Source organism: Herpailurus yagouaroundi, unplaced genomic scaffold (assembly GCF_014898765.1).
Source record: "Herpailurus yagouaroundi ecotype Mexico unplaced genomic scaffold, PumYag 192, whole genome shotgun sequence".
In the NCBI taxonomy this organism is placed as follows: domain Eukaryota; kingdom Metazoa; phylum Chordata; class Mammalia; order Carnivora; family Felidae; genus Herpailurus; species Herpailurus yagouaroundi.
The window spans coordinates 4,465,151-4,479,766 of record NW_024412423.1 but is presented as its reverse complement, the minus strand read 5'-3'; the positions used below and the strand labels follow the sequence as shown (position 1 = coordinate 4,479,766).

The 14,616-nt window shown below is 44.6% G+C and overlaps 1 protein-coding gene across 1 annotated transcript in view; it reads left to right on the top strand.

Moving 5' to 3' along the window:
- Positions 1-5,536: 5,536 nt before the first annotated feature.
- The window catches only part of CDO1 (cysteine dioxygenase type 1), a 13,728-nt gene continuing 4,648 nt past the window's right edge, over positions 5,537-14,616 (top strand). Inside the window, exons 1-3 of the mRNA XM_040444265.1 lie at positions 5,537-5,941; positions 9,464-9,541; positions 11,480-11,634. Of these exons, the coding sequence (XP_040300199.1) occupies positions 5,772-5,941; positions 9,464-9,541; positions 11,480-11,634 (403 nt within the window). The 5' untranslated portion in view covers positions 5,537-5,771. The remainder of the gene's footprint in view (positions 5,942-9,463; positions 9,542-11,479; positions 11,635-14,616) is intronic.

Genomic DNA, 14,616 nt, shown 5'->3' with positions numbered 1-14,616 from the left:
CATAAATGAGTGATGTCTTGCGATACGTAGTACGCAACGCCAAATGTCACATGATCACAACTGAGCCAATGGTTCTTGAAATTCGCTTTGATAGACAAGTGGTTAGGATTATAAGCATGTTTCTGGAACAAATTATGCTTGCAAACCAAGGTTTTACTGTATATTGAATGAATGAATTTTTTTGAGAGAGGGAGAGAGAACCCGTGCATGCACACAAGTGGGGGAGTGGCAGGGGGAGAGAGAATCTTAAGCAGGCTCTATGGACAGCCCAGCGCAGAGCCTGATGCAGGGCTCTATCCCACAAAACCTGGTATCATGACCTGAGTCAAAATCGAGAATTGGGCACTTAACTGACTGAACCACCCAAGTGGCCTGAGTGAACGAACTTTTTAAATGTGGCTTTAAAATATTCAATTTAGCAAAACAACATTAAAGGAAATATATTTTACATTTTTGTATGGGGGGAGGTAAAGGAAATTATTTGCAACGTGTAGGGTTTTAATACTCAGTATGCATAAAGAACTGATTTCAATTGATGAGAATAAAAGAACCACCTGGAAAATGGGCAAAAAAACCTTAAAATGCAATTAAAAGGAAAGAATACAACGTGGAGGAGTGGATGAAATAGATGATGGGGATTAAGGAGGACACTTGTGATAAGCATCCAGTGATGTATGGAAGAGTTGAATCACTATGTTGTACACCTGAAACTAATATTGCACTGTATGTTAACTATACTGGAGTTAAAATTTTTCAAACATTAAAAATATAGATGCTTAAGTGCAAAACTCCATTTTGCAAATAAAAACTATGAGATGCCACTTGTCACCTATCATAGTGGCCATCAGAAAGCACTGTTGTTGTCAGTACTGGCAAAGTTGTGGGGAAATAAATCCTGTCCTATTCTTGGTGCACGGAATATGAATGGACACTACATTTTCAAGGGGCAGTTAAGCAAAACCTATCAAAAGCCTAGCCTAAACTCTTATTTGTACCTTCCCTTGGTTCATTCACATACCAAGTGCCTATTAAGCCCTCAGCTCTAGAGTAAGACAGGATCTATATTCTCAGCACTTTTGTTCTAATTAGGCAGGTTTTTAGATGGAAACAAATCTTGAAAATTTTTACACTGAATTTTTAGAAATGATAGAAAGCAAAAAGAATTTATACCAGATACTAGATTTACCTCTGTTTTCTTTCATAATAATGAAAAGTAAACCATGTATGTTTATGAGTGGGTAAAATCTCAGGTTATAAATCCACAGTTCCTTCTGTGTCCTAGCAGATAACACGGGAAGCTTAAGTTGATCACCTGTCATGGTTGCCACAAAGAAGGCCCTATTCATTTTGACAATGCTCAGTTCCTTAGAAACCTGTCTTCTGTGGTCCTCCCTGCCTCCTCCAACTGTTTGTTCCCAGTTTTAGTATCTAGATCTCTGAAGATTATCTTTTTCCACATCCCCACCCCCAGTCCTCCTAAATCTTCTCTTAGTCAATAGCACATCTATTCCTTCCAGTGAGACTCATTCTCGATCCCTCTTGAACAACCCACTTCCAAATCTCTGCAAATCCTGACAGCTTTACCTTCAAAACGTGTCATTGGTGCAACCATTTCTCCTCTTCTGCCCCTGCTCTGGCCACAGCCCACAGTTATCTCTCACTCCCATTGCTGGTAATAGCCAGCTAATTGGCTTCCCTTGATTTGCTTGCTCTCTGGCCAAAATCCCTGAATGGCTTCCATTGTTCTCCCTACTTCCACACCCTGCCACCCACATCCATGTTCTTCAAACACTTAGTGTTTCCTCCCAGGGCTTGTGCACTTAACTGTTTCCTCTACCTGGAAACTTCCCCCAGACACCTGCAGTTTGACTTCCTTCAGTCCCGGCTGACATACCACTTCATCAAGAAGTGTTCCCCTAAACTCCCCTAAAATGACAATTCTTCAGCACATCCCACCCCGCTTCTGCCTTATTTTTCTCCATTATATATCTGTGTACATTATCCATTTCTCCCTATATACTATATTTGTTGGCAGTGTCTACCTACCCCCCTCCCAACCTTATTAGAGCATAAGCCCTAAAAGGGCAAAGACTTAGTTTTGTGAAGAGTGCCTGGTATATAGCACATGCTTTTAAAAATGTGTTCAATGGATGGATAGACCATTATTTCCAGACCTGTAGTAATTCGTATTCCTTTCTCTGGATATCTACCCTATGTCAATGTCTGAAAATGTGATAATCCTTGCCCTTTGCGATGCAAAGTGCAGTGAACCTACATTCCTGGACCTGGGTATTCTACTTCTGTTAACAGAGCCTGTAATGGCAATCACTTTCTCCTCCTTCCCCTCCTCCTCCTTTCCTCCTCCTCCCCCTCTTCCTCTTTTTTCCTTCTCCTTCTTTCCTCCTCCTCCGCCCCCTTGAAGAATTCAGGTGTCCTTTGCAAAGAATCCAAAAATACTTGAAAGAAACAAGTCTCTTGGATTTGAATTCACTACCCCAGGATCCCTAAAGAAAAACTAGCAATTCAATTGCCCTAGCCAATTACCTATGCTTTTCCTAACTTTGCCATTCCTGCATACACAATGCAATGTGTGCTGGGCAGTGAGGGGGATATGAAAATAAAACGTAAACAGAGTCTGTCCTAAAGGTTCTCCCTGTTGAGATGATGCACATAGCAACTGGGATACATGCTCTGACGTAGTTAAGTGCCCTAAAAAAGATACTGATTATTGTACCAGTTCAGGGAGAAATACTACAGCTTATTTGAAGGAAGGAATTTGAGCTAAGTCCTTAAGATTTGGACATAGAAACAGCCTTCTAGAATCTAGTCAAAAGGAAAAGCTAAAGCAAAAGAATGGATTGGGTAAGCACCAGAAATAGTCACTAATCCCATTTCACTGGAAGATATATTGGGGGGGGGGGGCGAAGAATGGCAAAAGGTGAAAGATGAAAAACGTTATTTAGAACCAAAGGTGTAGAACTTTGAATGCCAGCCTGACAAACCATATGTGTTGGAAATAAGAGTTATTGAAAGTACCTGGGAAACAACACCCTTAGTTGTTGCCTTAGGATAATGAATCTGGTGGCTGTGAAGAAAAGCTTTGACAAGGCATGAGGGGTGGGGGCGGAGCTGGAACTAAGGAATACAGTTTAGGAGGTCAGTACAATTATCCAGCCAAAATTATTCAGCTTGAGCAAGTGCAGTAGCAGTTAAGAATAGAAAAGCAGGAAATCACAAAAGATATGGAGGTACAAAATTTGGCATTGGGTTGAAGGATTTCAGAATGAAGCAAAGAAAGGGTAGGCAGTGGTGGATGTGGCTTTTGAGTCAAGGTAGCCTCACTGCAGAAATAGAAACTCCAGGGGCACCTATGTGGCTCAGTCGGTTAAGCATCTGACTCTTGGTTTCGGCTCAGGTTAGGTCTTACGGCTCGAGCCCCACATAGGGCTCTGTGCTGGCAGTGCTGAGCCTGCTTGGGATTCTCTCTCTCCTTCTCTCTCTGCCCCTCATCACTATCTCAAAATAAATAAAAACTTAAAAAAAAAAAAAAAAGAAGAAGAAAAGAAATAGAAACTCCAGGAGTTGAAAAGCTTGCTTGGAAGGAGTTCCAAATATCTTGCATTTTAGAGGCCAAAAGATGTTAAATAGAGATTGCTCTCAGTATGTAAAATTAGGGAGATGTGGGAGGCATCCGCACAGAAGTGACCAATGAAATTGTGAGTTTGCGGGAAGGTTTAGAGAAGAGAGGCAATGAATATGAATGTGTGAATATGGGTATATTAGGTAGATTCTAGAAGTCTTTGAAAGTCCAGAAGAAGAGCCAGTGAACGTAGATTAGGATAGCTGAAATGAAGCAATTAAGAGACCCAATAGAAAACACTGACAAGAATAAAAAAAATAATTTTGAGTAAACAATAGAAACTGTACAATGTACTCTGTCCCCAGCTAACCACCTCTCAGCAACATATATCACCAAACGGGTTCTGGAGTGCCTTCTACCTTTTTTTGAACAATGGGGATGGATCTGTCATTTTTATCCTAACATTGTTAGAATACTTGCAGTATAATCAGTTTAACCAGGGATGTTTAAAATAAGACCTTATGGGGCACCTCAGTGGCTCTGAAGGTTAAGCTTCAGACTTCCGATCTTTGAGCTGATAGCATGGAGTCTGCTTGGGATTCTCTCTCTCTCTCTCTCTCTCTCTCTCTCTCTCTCTGCTCCTCACCATTTGGTGCTCTCTCTCTCCCTCTCTCTCTCAAAAAATAAACTTAAAAAAACAAAATTAGACCTTATGGGGCACCTCAGTGGCTCTGAAGGTTAAGCTTCAGACTCCTGATCTCTGAGCTGTTGACATGGAGTCTGCTTGGGATTCTCTCTCTCCCTCTCTCTCTCTCTGTGCCCCTCCCCAACTGGTGCTGTCTCTCTCTTTCTCGAAAAATAAACTTACAAAATAAGACCTTAGGCGGCACAAGTAAATTTAAAATAGACACACATACATTGATGCAAAGAGCAGTCTTTCATAAATTTACGCCTTTAATAACACTGAATTTGAACTCTTCCCTGGGTCCATTTATAATGAGAATGAATCTAGACTTGCATTTCTCCCGTCCCTCACATTTATTTTCATTCCTACTCAATTTGTGTTGTTCACAAAGCATGCCAAGTGCCCTGCACAGCACAGAAAATGTTTCCCTAACCAGTAGGCTCATTCATGCGCACGCCTAGATTTGAGTTTAATAGTATAATTAGAACCCTATAAATTATTGCATTAGGAGCCCGGAAGAGCATTTCTTTTCACCATTAATTGACACATCAGGTCTTTGCACTGAATATATATTATCTGAAAGGAAATGTTTGATTTTAAAATCAGACAGGGTTACCTGGCCTTCCTTCGTTTCACTAGTCTTGCTAGAGTCCCGAGTGTCCTTTGTGAAAAATGTACTTTCAGTATAGTACATTTCTTTTTTTTTTTTTCAAGAAAGACTTCCATTTTTCCCCCCACCTAGCCTGGAGCATATTATGGACAGTGTCAATCGACAAAACAGTAGCTCTCCAGCTAGAGAGTGCACTCCATCGTCAACCTTCGCAAGCTCTTCATAACCTCAGCTCCGTTTGGAAGCGAGGATCGCTTTCCTTCGCCCTCCGCCGGGTCCCCCCAGCGTCCTCCCGATCCCTTCTGTCTACGTCCCAGTGTCGCCAACCACAGCGGCGGAGGGGAGCCTCCCAGAGTAGCTGGGGGCGGAGGGAGGGGGCGCGGGCAGAGGGGCTGGGATGGGCGGACACAAGGCGCCGCGCGGAGGTGGCGGACACCCCGCGCGAAGCCCACCGCGAGCGCGCGGACGCCGAGACGGGGGCTCCCGAGAGCGCTGCGTTGTCGGGGGGCGCGGGGCCGCCTGCGTGGACCTTGTCCGCACGCTCTCGCCGCCTCCGCCCGGCTGCCCAGCTTGCTCCGCGCCTCTCCCCACCCTCCGAGAGCCGTTGGTACAGTCCCGCTGACTCCGAGAGCTTAAAAAGGGCCGGGGCCGCCCAAGCCAGCCGATTTGGTCCTGATTTGTGTGCGCGGCCCGTCTCTTGCGAGCCCGGATCCGCCACGCCGCTGGAGGACGTCGGAGGGGGGGTCTCTTGCCGTCTTGGTGGGGGGCGTTCCTTCGGCTGCGGCGCTCGAGCGTGTGTAGCCGTCCAGCCAGCAGCTAAGGCCCCTCGCCGCCGGCTCCTCGGTTCGCTCAGCTCCCGCACCGGAGAGCCGCGCGCGCCGCCAGCTCGGCGAGGGATGGAGCAGACCGAGGTGCTAAAGCCGCGGACCCTGGCGGATCTGATCCGCATCTTGCACCAGCTCTTCGCCGGCGAGGAGGTCAACGTGGAGGAGGTGCAGGCCGTCATGGAAGCCTACGAGAGCGACCCCGCCGAGTGGGCAGTGTACGCCAAGTTTGACCAGTACAGGTGAGCGCGCCCTAGCCCTGGCCGCGGGAGCCCCGGCGCGGGATCCGGGTCCGAAGAGGGATCCGAGGGCGCGGCGGAGGAGGGGTCTGGCCGCTCCGGGCCCGCCGCTCGTCAGCCTTTCCCGCACCCCCCGCGCTACGCCTGCTCGCCCGCGGCTCAGCGCTTTGGGCCAAACGTGGATCATCCCCGCCTGGCCGGAGACTGCGGCAGGCTCCGGGTGCGGAGGCCACCGCGCGGCCGCAGAGGGTTTTGTCCTCTTCGTGCCGGTGCACCGCCTTCTCCGGGCCCCGGGAGCACTGCCCTGCCCTCCGGCGCAGTCGCTCGCCCTGGCCGCCGCGGCGCGGGGTGGGGGGGACCCCCGGTGGCCCCAAGCACTCATTCTCCGCCGGGCCCGCCGCCCGGGGGGGACCGACTGGCCGGAATGTCGGAGCGTGCCCCCGGGAGACAGGGGTGGCGGCTGGAGGACTCGATTCCCTCCCGCCAGTTCTCCATCACTCGATCGCCTGCAGCCAAGCACCTGCCAACGCGCATTTTATTTATTTATTTATTTATTTATTTATTTATTTATTTACCGATAGAAAATAGCGTCGTGGGGTTCCCAGCTGCTGCTGTTTTTCAACTTGTGCCGCCCCTCCCAAACCCATTTAACTTCCCGGACTGCGGGTTTGTTTCAACCCACGCTCAGGGGTGTGCGTTGAAGGGCTGCTTCTCTTTGAGCCCCCCCAAGCAGTTGCGCTTTCTCGAATCCTCAGTTCTGAGGCCCTCCGGAATGTCAGTTGAAGACCGCTGCCTTTGCCACATGTGATGGAGCGAGGGGGCCCGTGGCAGCCCTCGCTCGGTGGTACCAATACAAATGAATCTCCCTACCAGTCGTCCGGGGCCAGAAGTAAACCTGAATCACCCTGAAGGGTGAGGGCTTCTTTGCCGACGGGCAGCTCGCGATTCAGTCTTTCTGGTTAGTCGGGCTGAGGGTAGGGAGAGGAGGATCCCCGAAAGATCAGAATAAACCGAGATTGTGTATTCCTTGGGAACAGTTTTTGTTAGTCCCCTCACCTAAACATAGCGTGTTTGTCAGCAAGGGCAGTTTCCTCTGCATTTTAGGGCTTGAAATACAAATGTGAAGCCTTTGTAAGATCCCATTCGCTGTTTGCAGTGGCTCCAGGAAATTCCTTCGGTTCCTATCCTGAAGTGGTTGCCAGTAAAGCTACCGGAGGCCACTTTTTAATTTTGCCATTAGCTCCAAGTAAGCAAGGGCTTATTATGGCCCAGATACTCTCTACCTTATTTTTGTATTAACTCATGTACCTCATGACAGCCCTGTGAGATAGGTACAATTTCTTACCCTTTTTTTTTTTTTTTTTTTTTTTTGCAGATGATGAGTGGTAGGCATTAATAAAAAGGTTGGATTACCTGCGTCAGGTCATACTTCTATCAGGTAGCAGCTCCAGGATTCAAATTAGCGTTGTTGGCCCACAGCCCACAGCCCTCCCTCCAAACAACTACTAAACTTACTGCAGACAGATGATGTGGTAATAGTTTGCTTTCAGGGTAGATGATTGATCAAGTGAAATTCATCAACCTGGGTAGGCTGAGGGCTCTTTATGTATAGAACAATGCCATTTCCCCAGGCTTTGAGTTCATCTTGACCGACAAGCTCTAATTAAATCACTTGAGATGCAAGCATTTGGATTGATCTATTGCATGGGTATGCGGGTCGCAACTAATGAAGATAAATGGGTGGGCACTTGGAGAAAGGTGGGAGATCAGAAATCATTTGGGCAGTATTTGTGTGTGTGTGGAATAGGTATCCTAGCACTGCAAAGGATTCTGATCTCTGACCTTGGGAAGGCCAGTACAGAAGAACCAGGACAGAATATGTTGCAGTGTGGGGCGCCTGGGTGGCTCAGTGGGTTAGCACTGGACTTCTGCTCGGGTCATGGGTTCATGTCAGTTTGTAGGTTCACGTCAAGCTCTGTGCTGACAGCTCAGAGCCTGGAGCCTGCTTCAGTTTCAGTGTCTCCCTCTCTGTCTGCCCCTCCCCCTGCTGGCACTCTCTGTCTGTCTCTCTCTCTCTCTCTATCTCTCTCTCTCTCAAAAATAAACACTACAAAAAAAAAAAATTAAGAATATATTCTAGTGTGAGCCAGACAGTAATTTCTCTGGGAACAGTCCCAGAGAAGCAAGAGGGGGGCCCCTAAGACTGGTAGAGGGAGAAAGAGTCTGTGTGTGTGTGTGTGTGTGTGTGTGTGTGTGTGTGTGTGTGTGTGTAACAAAATGTAGTTTATTGTGAATTAAAGGCTGTGTGCACAGCCTCTTGGTAGGTCCTCAAGGGCTACAAATTTAGGATGACTGACATCTGAATAGCACTTACTAATCCACTCTCTCCCTCTGCCAGCACCTGGCTTTCTGCCTTGCGGGAAGAAAGGGGAGGAAGGAGCATTAGGAACCTAAGTGAACAGATGACTCTGTGATCAAACAGTACCCCAAATATGGGGTAAAGATTCCTTCTCTTAAAAAATAAATCTAAATGAAAAAAAAAATAAATCTAAATGAATGTCATAATTATCAAACTTTACTAATTAGATGGTATGGGTGATACCCCCCCTTTTTTTTTAAATGTTTATTTACTTTTGAGAAACTGAGACAGCATGAGCAGGGGAGGGGCAGAGAGAGAGAGAGGGAGACAGAATCGGAACCAGGCTCCAGGCTCTGAGCTGTCAGCCCAGAGTCCCGCCTGGGGCTTGAGCTCCTGGAGGGCAAGATCATGACCTAAGCGGAAGTCTGTGGCTTAACTGACTGACCCACCCACGCACCCCTGGATGGTACCCCTTTGATCAATAGGAACTTGAAAGTGGGTTGTTGTGTTTTTTTGTTTTTTGTTTTTTCCCCTGATGATGGGCTTGTGGTGGTTTTGATTTGGGATTTTTTTAAGGGGGCCAGTTGCTGGTTTCTCCTGGAAAAGTTTTAGAGTGTTACTTACTATGCTCATGTAAATTTCCTTTGTTGTATACTTAAATCAATCCCCACCCTATTTGTGGAGGACTTTAAATCATGAGTGCTTTTGAATGTGGTTTGTGTCTGGGCTATAGCAAAAATTATGGAGAATTCTAAAAACAGCTGTGTAATGAAACCTTGTTTCTTATGGTTTAGCTTACAAGAGAAAAAATAAAGCAATAGCAACTTTTTTGCATATACAGCAGCAATGCACTCTGCAAATACCTCTGTGAGAAACTGACTCTTTATCAGCTCAAGGCTGTCATGTGGAGAATCAAAGAATTTCCTTTTCTTCCCCCGTTATCTTTTTTGTGCCATTAATTAAAACGGAACATCTACAAACATGGTGGTTCAAAATACAAAAAATGTCCAAGATGTTGAACTGTGAAAAATTATTTGTTTCCCTTTTAAGTTGTTTGGAGGAGGAGGTGTTAGCATTTGTCAACCAGCCATACTTTGTGACACACTTCTTTTTCCCAGTGCATATTTCATCAACCAGATTCAGACTTCTGAATACCTTCCTTTTAGGTATACCCGAAATCTTGTGGATGAAGGAAATGGAAAATTTAATCTAATGATTCTCTGCTGGGGTGAAGGACATGGCAGGTAATACAATTATTCGTTTGCAGATATTTACTAATTCTCTGTTCCGGCGTCAGCAAAGTCCAGTGCCAGAATGGTCACAGGTCTTGGGAGCACTAACACATCTCATGTTACAATTATTTTGCTTACAACGTCCCAACAAGAATTTCTTACGGGAATTAGGGTCAGGGAGTTAGGCATACACCCTGAGTGTCAAAACCAGCCCCCCAAAATGAGTCGTAAATCAAAAGATGTATGTAACCAGTTTAACTTCATCTCTGTCTTCTGTGGAGTTAAGTATATATGGAATTTTGCTAAAACTTGACCTTTGTTGGTGCTTTGAGATATGCAATGAATTGCAGGACCAAAGACCAAAGTGTCCACATCCGGACCTAGAAAAGGAGTTCACCAGTTCCGAAGATTTCTTTCTGCGTCAAGTTAATTGTTGACTGTTAATTTTTTAGTTTTCTTTTTAATTTTTTATGTAGAGGGTAAGGCAGCTTAAACTAATTCCAATTCTTTGAAACTTGGTTCCTTCATTTGTCTTTAGTTGATACATTTGTGAGTTGCTATCTCTGTAAACAGATCCTTCTCAGGCTTTTGAGAATGGTACAAACAAAAATGGCAGACCCATTTTTGGTGGGAGAAAGGAAACCTGAATTTATGAGATTTGGGGGCGAGTCAGGTCTATCTCAAGGACATTTATTTACTCCTATAGAATGGAGTTGGTTGCATCCATTCTTTCAATATATTTTGAAAGTAGATTATATGTCGAAAGTGGGACTAGGCTCTGTGGGTTTAGGAAATGAGTTCTTACAGTTTTATGAATTCTTACAGTTTAATGGATTCAACATAGGCATTAAATGCTAATGACATATATGGCTTCCTATCTTTTAATCAACCCTACGGCTAATGCTACTTATTAAACTGAAATACCGTTTACGATTACATGAATAAATATTTCCTGCAAATCCAATGTCCTTTCTTTCTCCCTCCGTTATTGGGAGTTAATCACAGGTGGAATACTTTAAACCTACAAAATGTTAACATTATTACAGTATAACTTCTGGGTGTTAACATCCATATACATATCTTTTGTCCCTCGAAGGAAAAGAGAGAAAAGGCCTGGGGTGAGAAAAAAACACTATATGCTACGTGATCTTACAAGTGAGACACAGTTATTGTAGATAATTATCTTTATTCTTTCCAGATTTTCCCTAATGTAATTGTATAATCAAGTTGTAGCCCAGATTAACCAAGTTATTAAAAGCTATGTCTTGGGGAAGATAAAAGAAGATAAAAATGCCATATGTACATTGATACGAAAGCCATAGTACAGTAAAACCTTGGTTTGTGAATATAATTCATTTTGGAAACATGCGTATAATCCAAAGCACTTGTATATCACAGCCAATTTCAAGAACCATTGGCTCACTTGTGATCATGTGATATGTATTGCAAGACATTTCTTGTTTATCAAGTTAAAGTTTATTAGAAATGTTCGCTCGTTGGGTCGCCTGGGTGGCTCAGTCGGTTAAGCTTCCGACTTCAGCTCACGTCATGATCTCACGGTTCACGAGGTCGAGCCCTGCGTCAGGCTCTGTGCTGACAGCCCAGAACCTGGAGCGTGCTTCAGATTCTGTGTCTCCTTCTCTCTCTGCCCCTTCCCCGCTCACACTGTGTCTCTCTCTGGCTCTCAAAAATAAACATTAAAAAAGAAAAATATTCGCTCATCTTGCAGAGCACTCCTAGAACAAGTTCCTCGCAATCCAAGGTCTTACTGTATCTTATATGTCGCCCTGAACGATGTTAATTATAAATTGATGACCTTTACAAAGGTTTGTAAAGTGGTTTGTGACCTGTCCTCATGATAGGATGTGGCGGGAAGTTCTGGGCAGACTTACTGCACGCATGGGGCCTGGACCATTTACTGAGCTCAGTTGTCTCTTTGTGTATATATAGCAGCATCCATGATCACACTGACTCCCACTGCTTTCTGAAGATGCTGCAGGGAAATCTAAAGGAGACATTATTTGCCTGGCCTGACAAAAAATCCAACGAGATGATCAAGAAGTCTGAAAGAATCTTGAGAGAAAACCAGTGTGCCTACATCAACGGTAACATCCAACACCTTTCTTTCTTTAAGGGCGAGCGGGAAAAGCCTTGAACCCCCATCTGCAATATTGCTTACTTGCACATGTACAGCTGAATTTGGATCATGGAGTCGTGACTTCAGATACTTGGAAAATGGCCTAAAAAGCAGTTGGTTTTGTTTTTAAAGTTTTGCGTCTGAATTGGAATCACTTACTCAAAATATATGCACGTAGATTAGCGTCCACTGAAAAGGCATTTCCTGCCAAGTCTTAGGACAGTTAGAATCGAATATGAATTTACAAAACTAGATTGTTTTAATAAGGGAGTGAGGCTATGTGGAAAATATTAGTCTTTGTGTTAGAAACGTTCTGGAAACAATTAGAAATGTGAGCTATAGTCCTTGTTGTTTATAAAATGTATACAGCATACTTAAGAGTATTCTCAAGGGAGCTTTAACAAAGCACGTTATTTAGCAGTGATTTCTAGCTCTCTAACCAAGAATTCATTCTTGTTCCTAAAGGTGATTTGGCAGAGCCAAATGCTTTTCAAGAACAGTCTGTGATTAACATCTGTATTTTTTTTTAATGTTGTTTATTTATTTATTTTGAGAGAGAGAGAGAGAGAGAGAGACAGAGTGCGAGCAGAGGGTGGGGGTGTGGACAGAGAGAGAAGGAGACACAGAATCCGAAGCAGGCTCCAGGTGCTGAGCTGTCAGCACAGAGCCTGACGCGGGGTGGACCTCACAAACCGCGAGATCACGACCTGAGCCGAGTTCGGACATTTAACTGACTGAGCCACCTAGGTGCCCCTAACATCGTATTTCTAAAGAGGATAGTACCTTTCCAAATAGCCTGTTAATGATTATAGGAGATCATTTTTAATTCCCATTTATAGATGAGATTGCCAACACATAGGAAGAATAAGTAATGCAGCCAAGGTCCCTCAGCTCTTAGTGCAAGTCAGGATTTGAACTCAAGCCATTCGATTCCAAAGACCATACTCTTAATTAGGATACTATCCCAATGATGTAAAATATTACAGAGATTTTCTGGTCATGTAGCTGCTTCTTGTATCTTTTTTTTTTTTAAGTTTATTTATTTATTTTGAGAGAAGGAGAGAGAGAATCCCAAGCACTGTCAGTGCAGAGCCTGATGTGGGGCTCAAACTCACGAACCGTGAAACTGTGACCTGAGCCAAAACCAAGAGCCTGTGGCTTAACCAACTGAGCCACCCAGGCGCCTCCTTTCTTCTTATATCTTAAAGTCCCATTTTGGCTTTAATACTTGGCCTGAATTAGTTCATTAGTTTAAGAATGCAAGCCAGTTACAAAGATCAGATTGTATGGGAACTTTTCTCTCCCATTCACAAAACACAGAGATGTTCGTTTCTTAGGTGACAGGAAGCTTTTATTTGAGGCTTACTGTATGTATAAGGCACATCAGATTTCCAAGAGCGATTTTGTTGCCTCTATCACTCACAATAAAGCCCAGAGCCTTTCAGAATAAATACTTTCAGCTGGAGTCACAGAGTCTACAAAACTAGATTAGATCTTAAAGAATAAGCAAGCTTTTTTCAAGGGTCTTTGATGCAGAACCTACCAGAGCCAAGCAGTGAGTGACGCAGGGCAGGAATAAGGCTGGGGTACTGGTGTGTGCAAGCCACACTGTCCAAGGGGCAGTGGCCACCGTCTGTTTCCAGCCCTTTGTTCTGATTTCTTTTTCCACCAAAGTGGGAAATTCCCCTTTTTATGGGAAATATTGCCAATTGGTAAAATATTGGGTGGGATAAGCTGAATGGGTCTATGGATGAATTTCTCGTAAGAGCAAAGGCCTCAAAAATTCAACCTTTGATTTTTACAGATGCAGGAGAAGGGGTGCAGGTGAACAGTGGTCAGCGGGAAGGATGTTTCCTGCACAGGAAAGAAACAGTGTGAGGGCAGGGGAGGCACAATGATTGCAAAGAATGAAAACTGTTCAGGAATGGTCTTGCCAGAGGGAAGAAGGGACAGTGGGCTTGGACAGGAGTAGTAGGAGAGTAAAGTGAGATCAGGGCCTGGGCCTCCCACGACCTGCTGATGTAAGAGCCCGCTTTGGTCAGTAGAATTCTGTCAGGAGTGTCTTCATGGATTCCGTAGCAGTATGCAACACAGGGTGGAGGAAAGAGAAAACTGGGACAAGGAGACCAAGTTACTTATCGTAAAGGCACATGGTAGACATGTCTGGCGTCCATAACTACCACCAAGAAAGATTCAAGGTTATTGTGAAAGATGGTACCCCATGGGCATAAAGGAAAGGAGGCAGAGGCGGATGGACGGACTGGCAGATGGATGGATGGATGGATGGATGGATGGATGGATGGATGCTGGGATTGTTAACAATAGGTATTAGACAGGAGTTTCCAGGATTTCTCTAAAGGATGGTGGCTAGGATTTGTGGGGTCTGTGCTTGCAAGGTTGTACGGCTTGCATTGGGTACAGCATATGCATGTGCACCTGGAGAAACAAATAATAATTTGCATAAGGGACAGTCATTCCTTAAGAAGGTGGAACTTGTGTTCAAGATTGTTCTTAAGCCAGCGTCTTATGAGCAGTAAGCTATAGAACCAAAGAGGTTGCACCTGTGAGAATTATGTCCCATTTTTGGAAGTGAGGAAAACTGCTGAAGATCCCAGAAGTTGTGAGTTGGGGGAAGGCGGTCTTGGCTATTATCTGGCCGGGAGGAGAACTTCAGTCTTCCACTTAAAGGCTTTTCTGTTCTCTCTCGCAAGCTCGTGGAGCCAGATCATGAATCACAAATCATAAAATAGGCACCAAATTGGGTGCCTACATTAACGACACAAATTACCCTGAATTCCTTCCTTGATTATTCTTTAAACTCTATCCTAACTATAAATTTCTTCTCAACATATTTTTAAATTGTTTTTGTCTTCTCTTTCTCCTTCCTTCCTTTTCTCCCTCCTTCCTTCCTTCCTTCCTTCCTTCCTTCCTTCCTTCCTTCCTTCCTTCC